At 42.3% G+C, this 22,849-nt stretch overlaps 1 protein-coding gene across 4 annotated transcripts in view; it reads left to right on the top strand.

Annotated features, from left to right (window-relative positions):
• The window catches only part of pkib (protein kinase (cAMP-dependent, catalytic) inhibitor beta), a 143,454-nt gene extending 128,946 nt beyond the window's left edge, over nucleotides 1-14,508 (top strand). For 3 of the 4 annotated variants that reach the window (XM_039748413.1, XM_039748412.1, XM_039748414.1), the window contains exons 3-4: nucleotides 8,780-8,944; nucleotides 14,038-14,508. In XM_039748413.1, coding sequence (XP_039604347.1) covers nucleotides 8,807-8,944; nucleotides 14,038-14,199 — 300 coding nt within the window. In that variant the 5' untranslated portion in view covers nucleotides 8,780-8,806 and the 3' untranslated portion in view covers nucleotides 14,200-14,508. Of the gene's footprint in view, nucleotides 1-8,779; nucleotides 8,955-14,037 lie in introns of all 4 variants that reach the window. The other variant, XM_039748415.1, reaches the window with a different exon arrangement.
• Nucleotides 14,509-22,849: the final 8,341 nt, after the last annotated feature.

Genomic DNA, 22,849 nt, shown 5'->3' with positions numbered 1-22,849 from the left:
AGCTCAGGGTACTGAAAGTATTACAATACAGTATATACAGTACACTAGTGTGCCGAACAAAAGAATAAAACATTTACTGCTGTGTGAATGGCAATTCTCAGTCTTTCATTTGCTGACAAAATAGTTTTCTCTTTTGTCCTTAGTTTGGCTGTTGGGTAATGAATGTGTTGCTTTAGAGCATTCCTGTATTGATACTGCAGCTCACTATTTGATTTTGCCTGATCCAGATAAAATGTGCTTCCAGCAGCCACGCATGCAAACTCCTGTAACTCGCTTGTCATCACAGTATAACAAAGAGGTTTAGGGTTATTTTTTTTGACAGGATATGGATTACTGAGGCAAATATTTATTATATTTACAAACACAAATGCATTGGTCTGAATCCAGCTGATCATCCCCTTATCAGCATTTACCAACTCAAGTGAATAAAGCAGAGCTTTGATTGTAAGGGGGCAGAAGGCTTTGTGTTTTGCAGGCTCAAACTAATTTACTTTATGCAGATTTACATTGCGCAGAGACTTCACTTTGAAGGCGATGCATAGAGATTTCCACATTTAGTATTTATGATAATTTCAGCTTGCTGTTTATAAAACACTGTAAAACAAGCAGAATGAAAATTCTGGATTCCATTTATCCACAGACATTTTCTCTAAGGCAAGAACATAATTGCACATGCAGTACAGTCAGACATTTTCCATACCCATTGATCTTGTTACCAGGCTATGGAGTTAGCAGCACAGTACACTCTCATTTACAAACACAATTTACTTGTACTTAGAAAATATACTCTCATTATAATAAATAAAATGGTCAAAGTCTGACAGTACTTACGGTCTGCCAGCAAAGACAATACCGACTCTTTTTTTCCTAGTAAAAGTAATCTTTTAAGATACCCAGGGAGATTTCACTAGAAAAAGTATTGAATGTGGCTTGGCATTGGAGCATTCTCATGGGGGGTACTTGGTTCAGGATGAACGATCCAATATCCTGCTGTTATATTCATCTACTGTATCCATTTGCCTCCTTACTGTTGCAAATAGAAGTAAGAAACGAAAATATTTCCAGTTACTCTTGACATTGGAGCACTCTCGATTTTCTTAATACAGTAATAGCAAGTCATATGCCTAACACAGGGTTTTAGGAATGCTGTAGGAATCCTTTTCATTTCTGGCAGTGTCCAACCATGGAAAGAGTTCCACTTTTCACTCTGTTGTTCATGTAGCAAAGTGAACTCATTTCTTGTTTACTGCCATGTTAGAGGATAGCTTGAAGGATTTTAGGAGGTGGACTTAAACATTAAAGCTAGGAGTGACAAGAGCGTAACTTTGTTCCCCTAAAGTTCTAAATCATTCCCATTCTGTTTCTAAGTCACCTTATGACTAAGGATGGTTATTATAACCTGGCCACCAACAACAATACATGTACGGTAGTAAATGTGGACACCTCTGTAGTTTACTACAGAGCACAATGTCATATGTTTGCATAAACAATTGTCAGGATAGGGAATAACACAGGGAGGAACATAAAACAACAGATAGACATGATAAAAAATAAATGCTGGGTGTCCCTCTGGGTATACTACAAAATAGGTCAGTTTTTAATTTCACGGTTGAGCGTCTTGTGCACTCAACTACACAAGCAATTCACTAACCCTAACACTTTTCAAATCTGTCTCTCTCTCTCCAAGACCCCCTCCCCATATATCTTTGTACTTTTCTTCAAATGTTATTGATCATACAAAGGAGTAAATTACAATTCCAATGTGAATAATAGGAGTGGGAATTTGATAAATGTTAAAGCTTTTATGTACTCTTCATTCATAGCTCCAGGTCCACTGCTTAAGGACTGCACTACCAGAGTATGCCACATACAGTTTTATAGAAATCGAAATACAGAATGGGGGTAATGTAATATATTTTTTAAAGGCCACTGTTGATTTGTTAATTTTTAGTTAGATGCCCCTTGGAGATTTTGCTACAAAATATTGCATGACTATATGAATTTTATAGAAGTGATTGTGCCTTTCCTTTTTTCATGTCCAAGCTGATGAAGAATGACCCCTACATGAATTTCTGATTGGTAACAATTGGAGGGAACCAAATTGCCTTTTCCTCAATGTTCCATTGTAATGTGTTGTTGATGAAAACATGTAGCTGCTTTCAATAACAGATTAATCTTCAGGTGTAATTTATGAATGGGAAGAAATGTAACTTGGTTAATTAATAATCCATTTTTGTTTGCGCAGTGCTGATAACTAATTCGGTACGGCTCCTACTTTATGCACTTTACCTTTCTCTGTTGCAGGAGGTTGTCTCAGGCCGTTACACTTATGAAGACAACAGTCGTTTTAAGAAACATAATAATACGATTTATTGATAGACACAAGAACTATAGATATGTTATAACTGCATGCATTTATATATATATATATATATATATATATATATACAGTGGTGGAGAGCCAGGACGCGAGGGCAGCATACCCCCGAAGCGGGTCCTACTCCTGGGCATTAGGGGTCCGGCCCTGTTCTCCCAACAGGCACAGGGGCGGAAACGCCACCTGGACACCACCACTTGGTGTCCTCCTGTGCCTCGCAAAGGCTGCGCTCCCCCCTCTTACCGGCACCCCCTCTGAGGTTTTCGCGCCACTTTGGTTGGAGCCACTCGCCCCTTCGTAGCCTCTGCCAGCTGTGGCAGCACCCACACGCCAGCGGAGAGTCCTCCCATCAGACGGCCCGTCTCCTGAGAGCAGGTTCCCAACGAAGTGGGTCCTACTGCTTGTCCAGGGTCCGGTCCTGCAATAAACAGAAAGACAGGGGTAGAGCTGCTGCCTGGACACCCTTCCCTGGCGTCCCCTTGTGCCACGCACTGGCAGCGTTCCCCCCTCCGACCGGCACCCCGGCACTTGCCTGTTCGGCACCCCCTCCGTGGGTTCCGTGTCCCTCCCGTCGGTGGATTAGACGGGACCGCCTGCAGACCTTTCCTCTCTGCTGACCTCACGGGTTCCCTCTGCCCCCGCAGAGGGCGGCCAGCACTCGAACGGGTGCTCCCAGCACCACGTCCCATCCTATCGGAGGAACCGGCATTCACCCCTCGATTCCTCCTGTTGCTCTGGGACGCCCTGACGGTCTGAGTCTCCTTATTGCAGAGAAAAAGACTCCTTCCCGTCTGCATCCCTGTAGAGCGGCATGAGACTGCTGCCGATTCAAAGAAGAGGGTGCTAGGACCTGAGGCACTCAACAGCCCGTGTCCTGCCAGCCCTCTCGCTGTCTCTCCCCTCATCGCGCGCACAGCCCCCTGCGCCGCATCCACTGTCGGAGGACTGCTTACTTGATTCTGATCGTTGGAATCACAGCCGTTTTCAGCAGACCCTCCTTCATGCTGTATGGGGACGGCTGTACTCACCTTCCCCGCCGTACACCTCCGGCTGAAGAATCCAGCGTCGCGCCGTCTGATCGCCATCAAGAGCTCTTCAATAGACGCGACCGCCTTTATCTCCAGGACTCGCAGCTCTGCCCAGAGGGCACGTAGCACCTGCGACACACGCTTTTGACTCCCCTCCTGCGGCGGCGACGTGCTTGCTGTCCCTTGAGCTGCAGCGGCTCCTTTTCACCAGCTCCCGGCGCGCCGTGCCGTGGCCACGCCGACCAGCATGCGTCTGCCACTGACGCGGATCCGGGCTGTCCCTGCCAACGAAATAAAGCACACGTCCGGCCCCCCAGGGCTGGCTGCCTACAGGCAGGGAACTCACCTCCCGGGTCCTGTCCAACCGAGGAAACGTCCTCGGCATGGCCTCCGTAGACGCGATGCTGTCCCGGGCGCCTCTAGCAACGGTGCACCCACAGGAGCCTGCTGCAGTCCGGCTCCACACACCGTCGATCTATCCTTGGGGAAAACGGCTCTCCTGTGGACCTCTGGCGGTCCGTGGGGTACTTTTACCCCGTGGGGCTGTGTGCACGCCACTCCTGCGGCACGTGGGTGGGGCCCCCTGCTGTGCCGGGCCGTCCACGACAAGATTTATGAATTCAGGTCCCCGTCTTGCACCAGACGGAGCATCCTGCCGACTACACCAGATGTGGACACAGCCCAGGCACAGACAGGCAGACATGTTGTTAAGTCACCACCACACGTTTATTTACACTATTTACAATGTTCAAAAGTGCTCTCACAACCCCACAAAGTCCTGGCCACACAATGCCTTTTTCTTCGGGCCGCCTCCACTCTCTCTTCTCCTGCCTTGTCATGCCTCCACCCGACTCCAGCCTTGAAAGAAGGGAGACGGCACCTTTTATTCTACCCCGGATGGGCTAAGGTGTTTCCCGGCACTCCTCCCTGGACACGCCGCAGTGTGGCGGAAGTGCCAGCTGTCCTCCCGGAAGCTCTCCGGGTGTCCTTGCTCCTCTTCCCCCCATCACTTCCTGGTGTTGCGGAAGTGCTGAGGTCCAGGGCTCCCAAGGCATTGGGGCGCCCCCTGGCGGTGACCACGGGTCCCTACAGGGCTGGGCTTCCACGCCCTCTACCCGTGGCCCCCAAAGCAACCAGGGTGGCAGCCGCAACGTGATCCAGGGTGGGCATAGACCCTCTTCCGGTCCCTCCAGGTGTCAAGGCCGGGTCATCGCCCCTGGCATCCCTAACAATATATATATATATACGAAATTTGGTAGGCGGCTTCATTGCGCTAACCGAAACCGATGTACTTACTTATTTCGATGGTATGACGCCACTGTCGGCCGCCATATTGAACTTTCCAACGTCATCAATTTTCAAACTTCCCGTGTAGGTAGGAGGCTGACCCCATCTTCACGAAATTTGGTAGGTGGCTTCCCTGCACTAACCAAAACCGATGTACATACTTATTTTGGTGGTATGACGCCACCGTCGGCCGCCATATTGAATTTTCCAAACATCACTAATTCTCCAACTTCCAGTATAGGTAGAAGGCTAAAATTTAGCAGGCCCATTCCTTACAGCTTACTTACAAAAGTTAAGCAGGTTTCATTTCGAAATTCTACGCGTAACGGTCATAAAGGTCAACAACGTCCGCCATGTTGAACTTTCTTATTTACGGCCCCATCTTCACGAAATTTGGTAGGTGGCTTCCCTGAGCTAACCAAAACCAATGTACGTACTTATTTTGGTGGTATGACGCCACTGTCAGCCGCCATATTGAACTTTCCAACGTCACTAATTCTCCAACTTCCCATGTAGATAGAAGGCTGAAATTTGGCAGGCTCATTCCTTACAGCTTACTTACAAAAGTTCAGCAGGTTTCATTTCAAAATTCTACGCATAATGGTCATAACGGTCAACAACGTCCGCCATGTTGAACTTTTTTATTTATGGCCCCATCTTCACGAAATTTGGTAGGCGGCTTCCCTGAACTAACCGAAACCAGTGTACGTACTTGTTTCGGTGGTATGATGCCACTGTCGGCCGCCATATTGAACTTTTTTTTTCAACAGTCTTTGTTACTTATGAGCCCATCTTCAAGAAATTTGGTACACGGGTTCCCAACGCTAACTGAATCCTACTCGGTCACCGTGGGAGGTGGCGTTGGGTCCCCCATCCCAATGCCTCCCACGTTGTTGGCTGCCTGCTTATATAAGGCCGTCCGTCGCTCCGGTCTCTACATCCCCTTCCTTGCTTCACCACGGGATTCACGTCTCCTTACTGATAACTACAGCCGTTTTGTTTAACCCACGACTTCTCCGCTGTTTTATTGTTTATTACAATTATAGTTATTGTGCAGGTATTTTAGACTTACTTTACATTGCTCAGGTACCCATTTCCTTTATCATTTCAACCCCCATTACCATGTCTATCGAGATGATCACTATCAATCAAAGAACTGTCACTTACCGAGTGATTTCCATGCCCGGAGATGGCACCTAGCTTTTCCATTCTCTTTGTTACATATTGCACGGCCATATCAGGCTCACTCTTGATATCCGGAGGAACATTGTGTCTTATGTATTGAATGACTGGGACAGGTTCAAGGTGTGGACTGATGACGGTACAGGAGATAATTATACTACACAGGAGCACTATAAGAGTGAAATGCTTAAGCCCTTCACCTATGGTTCTGCATGTGAGTTGATGGCTGCCGCTGAATTGTTCGGTTGTCGCTTTCAAGTGTACCGAAATGGCCAAATATTTTACACCTTTCGAAACCGCCAATGCCTCTTAAACATCTTAGATTCACAGGTGACGATTTCAGTAGTGGACACTTTGATGTTTGTGAATGTTTAAACTCTCAAAAGCTGGATGTGAAGTTATCAATGAAACCGGTTGTATACTTACAACGCTTGACAGATGCCGAATGTCTCTTCAACAAGTCCTACAAATACTGTCGTAATTGAAACAAACCATGAACCGATTATGACAGCAGCAATCCAAGCTGTGAGATTTGAGACAAGACTACTATTCACATGGCCAACTGTACGTTACATGCTCAAGAGTTAGTTCAGCGCACAGCTTGGTCATGTTACAACCGGAGGGCCGAACTGACAACATGGTATACAAAGAGATCCTTAACAAATAATTATTGGCATATTTTCCCTCAGTTTAAAAAGGTTTAATTTTCTTCTTAATAAAAATTTTAATGCAGTACTTCGCCGCTGCGAAGTGCGGGTATTTTGCTAGTATATATATATGTGTTTAGCACCAGCCAAATAATACAAATAGTACAGGACACGTTTCACCATAATTGGGGCTCACCAGGTGTATACACTTTTGCTTCCCTTGTGGGGAAAAAAAGTGGATCAGTGACTAAAGCTATTCGTGCAGCTACTTTTAGGGAAAGATGCAACCTCTGGTGACTGGATCCAGTTACAGAGCCAACATGGGCATAGAGTTGCATATCAGAAAGGGTTCGGCTTGCAGTTACAAGATTAAAGTGAATATCAAATTACGTACCCTTCTTGTTTTTTTAGACACATCAGCTCCTTTTTACTTCAACAGCATTTAATTTCTTTTCATTACGTTGGGTCTGTAACTGGATCCAATCACCAGAGGTTGCATCTTTCCCTAAAACTAGCTGCATGAATATCAATGTCAAGAAGGAGCAATTAAATAAATAACAAAGCAAATACTTAGCACCTTCAAGGATGAGGGGAAGATGTACAAAGTTCACCTACACAGTTACCAGGCAATGATTTGAATTCAGGACATGTGAAACATCAGATCTAATCACTCTGTTTTCATCTAAGCAGTGTTGTAGACAGGAGTTGCTTGGTGTTAGGCTGGCATGGATGGTTCTACCTTCCCTGATCAGGAGGTCGTCATTGTGGAAGGAGAGAGGAGAAAATGGCTCCCAGGGCCATGTGTTCCCCCAGTACACTAAGTGGCAGCATTGCTCTGTTTTGGCTTCTATTTGGACACCCACAGGGCTGCATGGGAGTTGTAGTTCTGGTGGACAGCCCTGTTGCGGTCCTCATGTGCCGCTAGTGGGAGATGCTTGGGGCAGGCTCCCCTGTCAGGGAGAAGTTCTGCCTGACCCGGAAATGCTTCCAGGTTGCAGTCTTGTTCTTCCTGAAATTATCCTTGGTCCAAGTTAAAAAGGAGTGCCTCACCTTCCCCCAGTGAGCCAGTCAGGAGAGAAGTCAAGCAAAGCTCACCTGGGAAGAATAGAGGAAGACAGAGTTGATTTGTTGGAGGGAATAAACCTGTATAAGGTATTTGTGAAAATAAAGTCATTTATTGACAACTGGAACTGTGCCTTTGAGGTTGTGTCAAGGGTTTGGGGCTGCAAGACACCCCCTAGTGGTCATACCATCCAGTATCATCCAATTGCATGGCTTCAGCATGTTAGTATTATGAGTTATAGGAAGTAAGATAATTTTATTATTATCTTACCACGCACCAATTAAAATAACTTCAGAATTTAGTTTCTCTTTAACAAACCTTGCTTGGCCATACTAGCAGATTTTTCACTGGTCCTGCCTGTATACTAATTTGTAATCAAATTTGCTGGACCATACTGAGTTTGTCATTCACCCATCGTTATGTATAGCCTTAAAGGACAGGTTTGGTATTTTTCAAGTCAAAGTAATTTCTTCACAGTCAAGTTATAGTATTAGTTTGCCACATGAAGTTGTGTTCTAAAATGAAGCACATCTTTTACATTTTGAAAAATAACAAGCCTACTCTTGCATTTTACAATTGAGGTGAAGGATATTGGAGTACCAATGTGATGAAAAGCCTTAAAACTTACTGAAGACATCCATTTTTGAAGTTAAAAATATTATGGAGTCTTGGTCCATGACTTGAGATTACACGCATATTGCAAAGCAACGTATCCACGTCATTTTAAAAAGGAAAAACTGCTGTTATGAGATTCAGACACTTTAAAAGGAGATCGGCTGTCTGCTTCACTTCTGAACTTATCCTTTAATTGTTCACACGTAAGGCTCACACATGCCTCTGGTTAATGATTTGCTGCATTATAAGACTTGTTCTGCATATTTTACTACTTTTACATTTTGCTTGATGAGTCCAACAGATGGCCCTGTTAATTTTACTTGTGACGGATTGGTTGTTGTCCTTTTTTCTTCAAATGCAGTTTCAACTTCCAGTTTCCTAGCATTTACTCAAGTCATTGATTCTGAAAATCACCGTCTGCTAAAGGAATAAATAGGAGGATGTGGAGGAGTAAGCTTTTATGAGACAGTTCTTTTACCTACTTATGTCAGTGTTATTCAAAGTGTTTCATAATGTATGATGACATTGTCATTGCCTGCTATTATAAGTTTTTCTTTCTTTCTCTCTTTCTTTCATTCAGATATTGCTATGAAGAAAGAAGCCAGAGATGACTGATGTAGAGCCCGTTGTCACGGACTTTGCAGCATCTGGGAGAACTGGCCGCAGGAATGCTTTACCAGACATCCTGGGCTCTCCTGCAGGAGTGGGGACATCTGAACTTCCTCATAAGTTAGCAGAACTATCTGTAAGTGGAGGTAAGTACGCCAAAAAAAGGAACCAAATTTAAATGTTCTATGTGCTGCGTTCTTTTTACACTCAGACATTCACTTTATGCTAAAAGCGCTTCCACTGGCGCTGCTTACAAGTTTCTTCAAAGGCGTATAGCACAGTAGTGAATGTCCACTGCCAGGCTTGTTTCTTTTGGAGCAAAACATTTCTTTAATCTTCCATTTCAACATTGAAACTTAAGCATAGTCTAATGGATTGTCTGTTGTGCAGGGGGCTGCCCAGGAGAAAAGGGTGGCATAGGACAGGGATAGGGCCAGAGGGAGACAGAAGGGAGAGAGACACATACATAAACTGGCACTCATGCTGGTTTGGTTAGATTGGCACTGTTTGTGGATGTGCAGAATACAAGGGGAGCAGGATGGGGCTCTCCTCCACTGAAAGTACTCTTTGTGAAATTGTGTGATTGGATTGATTTAAAAATAAACACTGATTATTCTTGTTGCAAGTTTTCATTGTATGCTATATTTTAATTTCAGTTATGTCTTTTGAGCAGTGAGAGTACTTAAAAAAAGAAAAGAGCCTTGTTTACTAATTTTAGATTGGTAAAACAACCAAAGCAATCTCTCAGCAGCTATTAACATTAAACGAGCAAATGTTGCTAGCACATTCTGTGAAGGTGGCATTTTAGGAGCTGTACAAAATCAAAACAAGGGCGCAAATGTAAAACTCATAATCATCAAATGTTTCCTAGTAAAACTGCCATGTTCTTTTAATTTACTGTTTCTCCTGTTCTGATTTCACCTTGTCTTTTATTATGCGTGAAATTCATGTTTACTTTAGAGGGAAGCAGTAATATCATGCTTCATGGCACCTGGGCATGTTTGCTTCATGGCAGCACCATGCCATCGTTGATAAAACAGAGTGTGAGCACAAGGTATCCGTTAAATAAAGCCAGATTTTCACACTTGCAAACTATGTACTTTTAATCATTGTGCTTTGATCAATGAACATTTTCAGTCAAATAAAGCAACATTATCCTGGCAGTCGACTTGTGCACAATTTAAAGTGCAATAAATTAGTACCATAATCAATTATAAATGGAAAATCTGCTTGTGTTTTGTGGTCATTCACTTCATTTAATACTGGACTGTCCAGTGATAGATAGATAGATAGATAGATAGATAGATAGATAGATAGATAGATAGATAGATAGATACTTTATTAATCCCAAGGGGAAATTCAAATACTCCTGCAGCAGCATACTGATAAAAAACAATATTAAATTAAAGAGTGATAAAAATGCAGGTACAGTATATGATGTCACAAAATAAAGCATGCTGACATCCAGTATCCCTATACTGATAAATTTACACCATTTGTCTGAAGTAACTGGCAGTGCGTATTCTGACTAATTTTCATAAGTATTAGATTTCTCATTTGTTGGTTAATAACTCCCAACACTATATAAATGTAAATACGTTTCATATTTGTGTATTATACTCACTAGTGAAACTTTTGCCATGAGAATAAAGACCCAGTAGACATCCAGCCGTATAATAGTATTACATGCATAGACATTAGTCTATGAGGGTTCATTACATTATACTTTATGCCGTTAATGTCTGACCCTTAATTTTACTAAAAGCAATGCTCCTTGGGTTCTTTTGTACTATTATAAATCAACACTAGAGGAGATGCAGAGCTTTAAAACACTGTTGTCTTTGTTTTGTTTAGTGAATAGTCTATTGTGAATGCAATTCCATTGTAATATACATTGTAAACTACTGCTTCTTAATTTTTCAGATTCAGTAATGGTATGATCTTTATTGTCTTTCACTAGCAAATTCACATCTTGAACGTGAACCTGATCTTCGAGCAACTGTCACATGCTCTACATTTGTCAGTGGCTGTGTAGCAGTGGCAAACCATGAGCGTTTTATAAATGACGCTGAACATCTCTTAGTGTGTCTCTCATTATTTGTCTTTTGCTCAAGATTAAGTACGAGTGTCACTGTGATTAAAGCACTGAAAATCGTACTGTGGAAGAAATCAAAAAACTTGTGTGATGGTCGCTAACAACATTGCACTATAATCAGATGTCATCACCTTTCATATTGAATCAGGGTAATCAGGTTGGAAGAGGCTTAAGGAAACCAGACAGCAAACACATTTTCTACATACAAGGTGAGACACAAAAATAACCAGATTGGTAAAAAAAAAAAATGTATTGATGAATTACAGCTTTTCTAAACATTGTCACCTTCTATATACTCCCCCTCCCGATCTCTACACCGCTCCATACGTATCATCCATTGATTTAAACGGTGCTGGAAGTCTTCTTGCTTGAGGCTCTTCAACAGGCTTGCTGTTTCTGTCTTCACGTCATCCATTGAAGAAAAATGTGTCCCTTTCAGGTCACTCTTGATTTTCGGGAACAAGTAAAAATCACAGGGAGCTAAATCAGGCGAATAGGGAGGATGATTGAGGACAGGAATGTTTTTGTCAGTCAAAATCTGCTTTACGGAAAAAGCATTGTGTGCGGGGCATTGTCTTTTCCTGTCTTGCTGTTTGATTTTTTCACCTAACATTAAAGCGGCAACTTGTGTAGCGATTGTTGTGCAAGTACTGACTGGGCGATTCACAGGATATAACTAGCTGGTCGGCGGTTTGAGAGGGCATATAGGAGGGGATATAATTCTATGATTCACATCTTGCCGACCTCCAGACGGTTTTCCAGGAAAGCCCCAAGGTTATTTTTGTGCCTCACCTCGTACACAAAGTCTTCTGAAATATTTGCTACTGGAAGTTACTCTGTGGGGGGCTCAGTGGCCCTTCCAATAGCACATTCAAGTGAAAATTCCTATCAAAAGCAGAGAAGAAGCAGAGGTTGTTTTAGTGTGATTTTCAAAGTCAATCCCTTCATATTGTCACACACAAATAATCAGGCCACGATAGGCTTGGGGTGGTAAAAGAGCAACATAATGAACGTAATGTCACACACATGGCCATCCTAAAATTTGTAATCACTGTGTAAACCTCCAAACATTTCCTTAGTAAGAAATCAGAGGGGAACTGGCAAGAATTTACTAAAATGCAGGGGTGGCTACACAAACCCACACTACCCCACCCTGAGTGAGCCCCTTGCTTTTGTAATTCAATGATGGCAATATTAAAGCAAAATCATAATGGCAACACAAATTGCCAAATACATTGCTCAAGATTAGATCGATTTTATAGTTTTATTTTATTATTATTAAGTTGCCTGTTTTGTCCAACTTAAAGTCTGGAAAGTTTGTATTTTCTGACAATACTGACTTTAAATCCCTTACTTCATATTATGAGCAGAAAGGTAAATCTTTGGATTTACTTTTTATTTCTAATGCCATTTAGTGTTACATTCTCCAGGTCAGTAATCAAGTTTGTCAATCTGAGGAAAGGAATGAGAGGATGAGAGGAAATCAGAATATGTTGTGAAAGGTGTCCACACGACAGAGAAAGGTTTGGGGGCAGCCACCCATATACTTGAAATAGGCTGCCATATTGGAAATTTGTGGTTCAAGATGATAGAGCCTTAACAGACTTCAGTCCAACACAGAACAGAACAGACAGGCAAACATGCCGGTTTTAAAGCCGGGCAGGGGAAAGGATGTCATCGGGCTCAGAAATGGATGTGACGTCAACAAATCCACGTGAAATTTCCCAGTGGTTGGTCTGCCGATGAAAAAGAGGAAGAATCCGTGTACTCTCCGACCCCCTGGTCTGGTATGGAATTACCCCTTTGTGAGCCCTTCAGCTGCCTCCCATGTGCACGTGTGTGACAACTGTGAAGATCAGAAAACATGTGACTTAGTAAGCCCCAGGTTTATTCCTGTTGTCCTGGCTATATAATGGAGTGTAGGAAAAGATCATTTATTCACATTGCCATCCTTGATACAAGACCTGGAACTGTGGCTTCATGAAAATAAGGGGCAAAATCATCCATCCATCCATCCATTTTCCAACCCGCTGAATCCGAACACAGGGTCACCGGGGTCTGCTGGAGCCAATCCCAGTCAACACAGGGCACAATGCAGGAACCATTCCTGGGCAGGGTGCCAACCCACCTCAGGACACACACAAACCAAGCACACACTAGGGCCAATTTAGAATCGCCAATCCACCTAACCTGCATGTCTTTGGACTGTGGGAGGAAACCCACGCAGACACGGGGAGAACATGCAAACTCCACACAGAGAGGACCCGGAAAGCGAACCCGGGTCTCCTAACTGCGAGGCAGCAGCGTTACCACTGCGCCACCGTGCCGCCCGGGGCAAAATCATTCTCAGCTAAATGAACGTAGTTCAGTGTTAGCATCAATTTTTACTTTTACTAGACTATGGTAAACTTGTTAAGAGTTTATCATTCTAAGAGCGACACTAACCACTCACAGTTCTGCACACTGTGGCCATCCACAAGGCAGGATAACCACTACAGGGCACCACAGTTTACCGTGACCAGGGAGCCATGAGACATGTTATGTCATCACTGCCCTCCCTCCTATATAAGGTGCTTTTCCACCACTCCCAGTGTCCAAGTTCATGTGTGTCATTCTAGAGAGTCAAAACGTTGTATGTGTACTTTTTGACTTCAGGCTTGGTTAAGGTATGGTGAAACGATCGTTTGACTTTCCAGTTTTGACCGTTGGTTGCTCTTGATATCAAATTTATTTTTGTCATTTCCTGTTACTCTTCTTTGTCCTTTGTGAACAACCATTTTCCACATCATTTTCAAACAGCATAGCATTGTCAGTGTGGAGGTTCACCATGAGGGCCTATGGCAGCATGTTGTACAGGTCCAATCAGAACTGACTTTTAACCGAATATGCAAGTTTTTGAGCGGTTAAATGAAAGGCATGAACCAAGAGAAATCTCATGAGAACGTAAAGAGAAGGTAAAAACTCCATACTCCACAGTGACTACAGTAAGATTTAATTGCGGAACCACAGGGCTGTGACGCAGTAGTGCTAACCACTGCACCCCCTCTCCATGAATCAGACTGTTGTTTGTATATTACCATGTTGGAATCTCTTTGTAAAAACATTCAGACAAGTTTTATTTTTCTTTCTTACAGGTGAAGGAGCACAAGGTGGAGAGGCCTCTTCAGACACAGCACAGAATCCCCAGTCTGAAGAACAGAATGAAGGAACATAACATTTGCTTGTTGCTCGGTAATGTTCCTGTGAGATCACATGACCTAACAACTGTAGACTTCTATTCGAGACCTTCTATGTAAGAGGGATGCAAAATTAGCGTAACTGATGATTGCTGCTTTGAGTTTCGAGAATCAATATGTCTGCAAATGGAAGTAAGGCCCATACACTGTACCTCTTGACCTCCAGATCAAGTCATACTTTACTTTTGATTTGTACATTTGTCTCTGGTTGGTTTTGAAAATATGATTTTTTTTTTAATTAGATGGTGTCCATTCTTGTGGGAATATTTGCACAATAAAAAACAACTGAGTTTTGTTAAAAACTAATGAATATTCATCCAAAGTGGTAATTACAGTACATGAGTTTTATTTGTAAAGCAAAAAAAAAAAGTTTCCTCTGTTTTTCTTTAATAGGCATTTATAGATGAAAAATGTTTTTTCCACTGTACTTTTTAAATCTTTGCATAAAGTAATTTGTAATTGTCGTTTCATGGCTCAAAGTAAAACCTATACATTTTTGAAAAATGATTTTGGTCATGGCATTGTTTGTATTTAGATCCTTAAAAGCCAATGGTGTAATAATGAAGCGAGGAATCTCTTTGTGCATGTTTTAGAGATGGAAGGCAACAAAGCAGGCTTGAATCCATGAAATGACAGATGTTTATGAACAAGACGGAAGCTTAGAAGAGGGCAGATGATTGCACTAGAAGACGGGCTGTGCTTCATCATTTTAGGTGTTTCCTCTTGGAAGTTGAAACCTCAACAGACTAACTGCAAAAATGGAGTTGGGGATCTCTAAGCTGTCATCACAGGGCTTCTTTAATGCTCAGTTAGATGAAGACGTCTCAGAAAGCCACTTCAATTTAACAGACTTGGAACACTAGGAGATATAATATTATACCCCGAACCCCCACCTTCTTTCATAAGAGTACAAGATAAAGCTTCTGTAACAGACATTGGGCAAGGTTTATGAACAACCCGACTGTGTGGCAAAAGAGACCAGAGACAATGTTTCAGAATACACTTAAGCCCACAAGTGATCTTCAAGAAGGCTTTAAACAGCTACTCTTTGGCAAGGCCCGTTTGGAGTTGTCAAGTAACCAAACACACTCAGCTTTTGGACGTCAGAAAAAAACTGGTGATTATTAAGTTAAACAAATAATAACTTTAAATAGCCAGATAGCAGATACATCTTTGGGATGTGGGAAGGAAAACCAGATTATCCAAAAAATAAAATGGAACCCTTGCCTAACTGCATATACACCAACCTCACAGCCAATCCCAGCAGCAACTGGCATAAGGTGGAAACCAAACCTTTGACAGAACGCAAATCCCGTGGTACTTCATCCATTATGGCTGCTAGGAAATTGTTTTTACCATAAAAAAAATAATAAACTTACTTGGAAGTGAAAACTTATCTACTGTGTAATAAAACACTTTGGTCTGTGTGTTAAGTTCCTCTGAAGGATTTGATTGGTCGGGTTGTCTTTGGTAACGTGATGAAAGGGGAAGTGTGAGTGTGAGACACACCAGGAGTGAAGATGTATGAAGTATGCTGAGGGAGTCTCCTTCAAAGACGACTGGCATAAAACCAGGCAGGAGGTGAGAAAGGTGCCTTGAAAATAATGAGAGTCGGAGAAGCAGGCTTTACAGAAATGCGCAGAAGAGAGGAAGTGAGGCTCAGACACCATGTCGATACTGAGAAAAGGTGCACATAGGGCAAGAGGGAGCAAATACTTTTTAATTCTATTACAGGTCTTCGACAGGTACTGTGGCTAGTTTTTTGTAAAATATATTTTGATTGTTTTACTTTATGTTTAATGATGTGTTTGTAAGAAGTTATTTTTCACCAAAAAAATCCAAATTTATAAATTACTGACAGGTAGAATCATTGCTAGCTTACAGTATATGTCTGTGCCCCTGGGTGTTTTTTAACAGTCCCCTCTTTCAATTTAATACACTTTTCATTAGCCAATCAGCAGCGTAGAAAAGTATAAATTAGGAAGGTGAACAGAATGCCCTTATCCAGAAGGGTGGCAAAGTTTGATGATTCTCTGTTTGTATAAGGACAAGCCCTTTATTGTGATGAACCTAAATTTGGTTTCAGGCAGGAGTATGCAAGGATTGATGGGACAGAGACTTTAGCATGCTGTTAGGCGGCATTTAGCAGAAGAGGATTAGCCTGAAGCTCCTGTGATCTTTCACACATGACAACAGCATCTAAGTGGGAATTTGTCACAGAAAGTGGATGCTCTGCTTCATGTTCACAAGTGTAAGGTGCCATGGTGTATGTTTGCAGAATGTATATTCACGCATAATACCAGTCATCTACTTAAGATAACCATATACTAAGGATTAGCATCGGTTTATTGTACAATCCACAGTACTGCAGTAACATTTCAGTGTTCATCCAGCAATGAGCAATAATAGGACCCCACGATTACCATGGGGTGTTTTACAAACTACTTGCAACTCCATAATTTTAGATATCTTCTTATGTAATATGCTACCATGGCTGTCCGTTTGTCAGTCCAGGATTTTAAATCAACTGTAGCTTGCAAACCGTTTGAAATATTGACCTGAAATTTGGTACACATATACTACGTGACATCTACTGACCACTTTCAGGGTGATGATAGACCTCCAAGGTTATTCCTCTTTTTATTTTATTGTAGAATCAACTGTTGGCAGCAGCCAGCAGGGCGGCCGTGTGGCACATACGTACGAACGCCGTTCTCTACCACCTTCGCCGTCACTTCCCTTACCTCTTCATATCTTAAATCATTCTTGAGGCAGATTGAACACTTTAAGTGCCAGCTTAAGTGAAAAATTAAGGAAAACGTACTAAGTAATTGCAACACAAACACTGACTTAATCAGTTTTAATGTGAAAAGATGCCAACAAAAGAAGAGAAGAAGCGATCCGCTAGGGTGGAGAAAACAAGAGCTGCTCTGGAATCAGCAAGCGCATCAACCTCTGAGCAAATGAATGCTAAAAATACAGAGAAAGAGTCTGAAAATTAGGAATGCTCAAGTCAAGTGTCGTGCAGTGCACCATTACTGGTAATAAATAAAATCATTATCTGCACATGATATTACCAACTAGCCAAAAATATAAAAATATTTCCGATCTCTTGCCCTATGTGCACTTTCAGCTACTTTCCTCAGTATCCACGTGTGTCTGAAAGTCTTGTCGCGGTCGCTTGACTGTGTTCCTGTAAAGCCTACTTCTGAGACTTTGTCATTATTTTCAAGGTGGCATTCTCACATCCTGCCCGGTTTTATACTTGCTGTCTTTGTGATTCTTTGCATACTTTCCATGCCATTTCTTTTCCTTGTGTGTTGCACACTCCCACTTTCTCTTTTAATGCACCATCCATCCATTATCCAACCCGCTATATCCTAACTACAGGGTCACGGGGGTCTGCTAGAGCCATTCCCAGCCAACACAGGGCACAAAGCAGGAAATAAACCTGCAGGGCACACACACCTACACACTAGGGACAATTTTGGATTGCCAGTGCACCAAAACTGCATGTCTTTGGACTGTGGGAGGAAACCGACATGGGGAGAACATGCAAACTCCATGTAGGGAGGACCTAGGAAGCTAACCCGGGTCTCCTAACTGTGAGGCAGCAGCGCTACCCACTGCGCCACCGTGCCGCTCTTTTGACGCATCACCAGAGCCAGATTGACCAATCAGATTGCTCAGATGGACCAGACACACAGACTTCAGTATTTTATTATATAGTACATTTATAGATAATGTACATCTAACTACACCAACGCACCAGTTGGGGAAAGCATGCCATGCAGTTGCACCAGTCCATTACAAATGGCTAATTTTAGATACCGTATATAATTATAAGTTGAGTCTTGAAACACGAAAAATCGATCATAAAATCAGACCCTGACTACATTTTTTTTTATTTCTTCTTGCTTCCTCCAGTCTCGCACCAGTTTCTCAGATGCATCGAATTTTGTTGCAGCAGCACAGTTACCAATTTCTTTTGCTACTTCAACGACTTTTAATTTAAAACCAGCTTTATCTTTTCTTCTGATCGAATGCTCCATTGTAGATAAGGGATGCTCTTACAATAAAAGTGTATGAGGGTGTGAGATATAAAAAATACAAAACAGTGCAACTGTCGCTTCGTAATACTCCGGGTATTACCGATTGGTTACGTGGGAACAATAAAAAGAAGAGAAAAAGGCATTGTGCTCCGTGGTTACTCTTTCAGGTGGGTGTTAGCACATTATAATCTCTTGGACCAATAGTGTGATTTTTCCACATTCAACTTATATGACCGATATTATAAAATACCAGAAATTATACGGTAAAATCAAGTCCCGGCTTATCCACGGGAGAACTTATCCGTGAGTATATACAGTAGTATGCAGGCTTCAAATTGGGATTTTTAATTTAAGGCCCGTTCCATTTGCTGGGTTGATTGTTTATTGGGAAGGAAAGCAGTCTGTGATCTGCACACCGCCCTACACTGACAAATCATATATTCTTTGGGATTTGCACTATATGCTTAATTATAGTGTGCTATTTGTGGTAGTCTGAGTGTACCTTTCCACTTTTCTGTTTTTAATTATATCAGATACAATGAGATAGCAAAGATGATCTACATGAAGATGAAGAGTATTTTTTTAACCAGTATCTGTTCTTTTGATCCCCAGTGCTATCATAAGGCCAACGTTTTTAAGTTAACTTCAATATTTTGAGGTATTATGGCCTTTGTTTCCCATTCTTTATTTCTTAGCAGTTTCAATGTTATCTTTAAAAAGTGTTAGCACCAAACAGCTGGCAGGGCTCATTACAACATCATTACATGTAAAAAGGTGACACATTTCGGGCAAGAAGCTGCTAATAGCCCACCGTTTCACTGGCTGACATTGTCACTTTTGAGGGTGCTTAATTAAATGATGTAACATTTTAGTATGGGGGTCAGTGACTTCTGTTATCTGTGAAATGTTTTGCAAACGCTAAACACAGACATATTACATGAATTAAAGCTTGTATTCCAATATTTGTGTTTGCTTTGCCTAACTGGGCCACACTAGACACGTGGCAGGAACCAACCTCAGATGGGGGGCCAGGCCATCACAGACGCACACGTACACCCTTAACCTATTTTATTATTGCACTCTAATGCTTGGGGGTGGTACAGTGGAGGCACTGATGCCTCACAGTAAGGAGACTAGAGTTCATGTGCTGGGTCCTCTCCAAGTGGCAGTTTCAGTTCTTAGTGAAAGTCCGAAAGTGCTGCTTGTTGGTCACAATCACTCACTAGTGTTATATAAGGTGGTCCAGATCTAATTACGCAATTTTCATTATGCTATAACTTATTAAGTTTATTACATAGAAAATCACCCGAAAAATCCCGGACCATCGAGAAGTGTGCGAACTGACGACATGAAGAATCGTCTTTGTGCCGAACTGGAATCGTCCCCGCATAAATCAAAGTCATCCAGACCATCTGGATCTGCATAATTAGATCTGGACCACCCTGTATAATTGTATGAAGTATGTGATTTAATTTTCAAAATCCTGCACAAAACATTGGTCATCTGTTGTATGGCGGTGTATAAAGCCGATGAATTTAAGTCATGGGGTATGTTAGAATGGCTGACTGCCGATGCTGATCTTGTCTTTGGACCATGTCGATTTAAACTACTGAAAATCACATTTAGCGATCGCATGCTGACCTTCCAGTACAGTCGTGCTCACCCATTTTTGTGAGTGCCAATAACACGTAGCCCGACAGAGCCAATGCTATACGGAGAGTTCAGCTGATATCGATGCCTCTTTTTGTTAATCTTTTCCTCATTCTGTCTTCTGATCAGACAGATGAGCTTCTCTTCTGTTTGTGAGGTCCAAAGTCCCAGCTTTCCTTATTCCTTGTCAATGCATAATACAAATTGTACTTCCAGATGAGCATTACTCTACGACTTAAGACAAAATCAACTCTGTTTCATTTTTATCGGAGTGAATCACGGGGCTTGTCATATTACGTGTCCGACTTTACAGGTGCACGCCACCGCCAACCTCCGACTCGATAAGATTATGTAAACCAGTGTTTCCCAAACTCGGCCCTGGGGACCCCCTGTGGCTGCAGGTTTTTGTTCCAACCGGGTTCTGTTTTTAATTGAACTCCTGGGCTAATTAAGTGAACTGATATTTCCCAAGTTCTGTGTTTAGGGAACAATATCGAAATTAGAAAACTAAATTTGCTAAAAAAATATATATATATATTAAAATGTACCAAGCAGTTATATGGGAATAATGTATTTTTTTTTCTTTTTAACAGTATTTTCATCTTGATTTTCATTCTACTTTTCTAGGTGATCTAATTGTTTCATTAATCCATTATTTACTAATTAGAGGGTCTGACACTAAAGTAGTTGCTGCCTTTGATTATTCAGTGTTGTTTGCCTGGGTGTCTGCTCTGCTCATTTTTAATTGTCATTAATAAGATACAATGAAGGGGGAAAACTGCACAGAGAAAGGGCAAAATATAATGCATTTAAATCAATAGCAAAAGCAGAAATATTTCTAAATGTCTTTAGAAATGCATGTCTAAAAATCATGCTGCTTTGCTTTTCTGAATGTCGAATAAAAGAAAAAATAATAGCAGCTAATTAAATGAGATCAGTGCTATCTGATTAGGAATCCGGTTAGAAAACCTGCAGCCACAGGGGGTCCCCAGGACCGAGTTTGGGAAACATTGATGTAAGCGATGGCTGTAACTGAAAGTTGATGGAAAAGACAGGTAATGTGGCATGATCTTACATTGCTCTTCTATAAATATCCATGACAATTCTGCATGAAACTTTTAACATAACAGGATTGTCAATGTTTTGTGGTCCACCAGGTGGCGTAATGCTCCCTCAACCCTGACACAGACAGGCTAAGATGCTGGTTCAACAAAGCAGGAACGTTTATTCTTCAGAGGGGAAGTGTTTTTCCTTCACTCCCTGCTACACGGCACAATATAAAGCACTGATATATAAATACAGTCCTTTCTTCTTCTTCTTCTTCTTTCTCTCTCTCTCTTCCTTTCCTCGACTTGTTCTCCACCACCCGACTCTGGCTCCGCAATTGGTGGTGAGGTGGCTCCTTTTATAGCACACCTGGAAGTGCTCCAGGTGTTTCTCGACCTTCTTCCGGCTGTACTTCCAGGTGTGGCGGAAGAGGTTCCTCCAAGGACCCAGCAGGACCTGCAGCACCCCTTGGTGGCACCCAAGGAACCCAAAAGGGCTGTTTCAAACTACAGGTCGCAATGTGAATTGTGTGTAGTGTCTTGGGGCAGATAATGTCGCGAGTATGGTCTTTCCCTTGGTCCTTCCACTCAGCCATCATCCTGGCCGGGTAATGCTCCTGGGCATCCATCACAGTTTTTAATCCTATTCAGGGTCCTAAGAAGAGAATCCTATCTTGGCAGCATTGGGCACCGTGGATGGGCTGGTGGGATATTTTTCAAAATTGAAACATTTGATATGATAGGTAGTGGCACCTTGGCAACACTCAAGAAGAATTCTAAATGCTTAATTTAGAGACACAGCAATTTGCTCTCCATCCATCCATCTCCCTTTGTCCTGTACAATTATGGTGGCCCCGTGACATATTGTTTAGCTCCAGGAGACTGGGCCCAAAACATAGGAGTGGCTGTGTGGGATCTGAGGTGCACTGAATAGCCTACCATTAACACTTATTGCTAAGTTTTGAGATTTGTCATCCAAATCATGTTAGACCCATATCTAAATTGCCATTTATATCAAAAGTATTGGAAAAAGGTTGTTTTTTTCTCAGCTTGCTTCGTCCCTAATCCAAAATAAAATTTTCGAAGTTTATCAGGCAGGTTTCAGGGCACACCATAATACTGAACAAGCCCTACTTAAGGTTAGTGCAATGACTTATTGTTGGGTGTCGATTCTAGATGTTGTGCTGTTATGGTTTTGTTAGACCTTGATGCAGCCTTTGAAACCATCGATCACTCAATCCTCTTGGATCGTCTTATGATTATAGTTGGTATTCAATGCAGTTCCTTGGAGTTATTTAATTCCTTCCTAAGAGAAAACACATTTTCAGTGAAGATTTGTGGCTTCTCATGTTTCAGCACCTATCACCCGTCGAGTTCCATCCATCCATTATCCAACCCCCTATATCCTAATTACAGGGTCACGGGGGTCTGCTGGAGCCAATCACAGCCAGTATAGGGTGCAAAGCAGGAAACAAACCCCGGGCAGGGCACACACACACACACTAGGGACAATGTAGGATCGCCAATGCACCTAACCTGCATTTCTTTGAACTGTGAACACCGGAAACACGTGGAGGAAACCCACACAGACATGGGGAGAACATGCAAACTCCACGCAGGGAGAACCCGAGTCTCCTAACTGTGAGGCAGCTGGTCTACCACTGCGCCACCGTGCCGCCCCCCATGGAGTTCCTCAAGGTTCCATTTTGGGACTTGTCTTGTTCTCTTTCTATATGCTTCCTTCAGGTTCAGTTTTTCAAAAATATAACATTTCTTTTCACGGATACAGTCAGGACCATAAGTATTTGAACAGTGACACAATTTTCATAATTTTGGCTCTGTACACCACCACAATGGATCTGAAACAAAGCAATCAAGAGGTTGCTGAAGTATCAACTTTCAGCTTTAATTCAAGGGGTTTAAGAAAAATATTGTATGAGCGGTTTAGAAAAGACACACATT

The sequence above is a fragment of the Polypterus senegalus genome, chromosome 3 (genome assembly GCF_016835505.1).
Source record: "Polypterus senegalus isolate Bchr_013 chromosome 3, ASM1683550v1, whole genome shotgun sequence".
In the NCBI taxonomy this organism is placed as follows: Eukaryota; Metazoa; Chordata; class Cladistia; order Polypteriformes; family Polypteridae; genus Polypterus; species Polypterus senegalus.
Note: the sequence above shows the minus strand (reverse complement) of the source record. Positions and strands in the feature narration are given on the sequence as shown.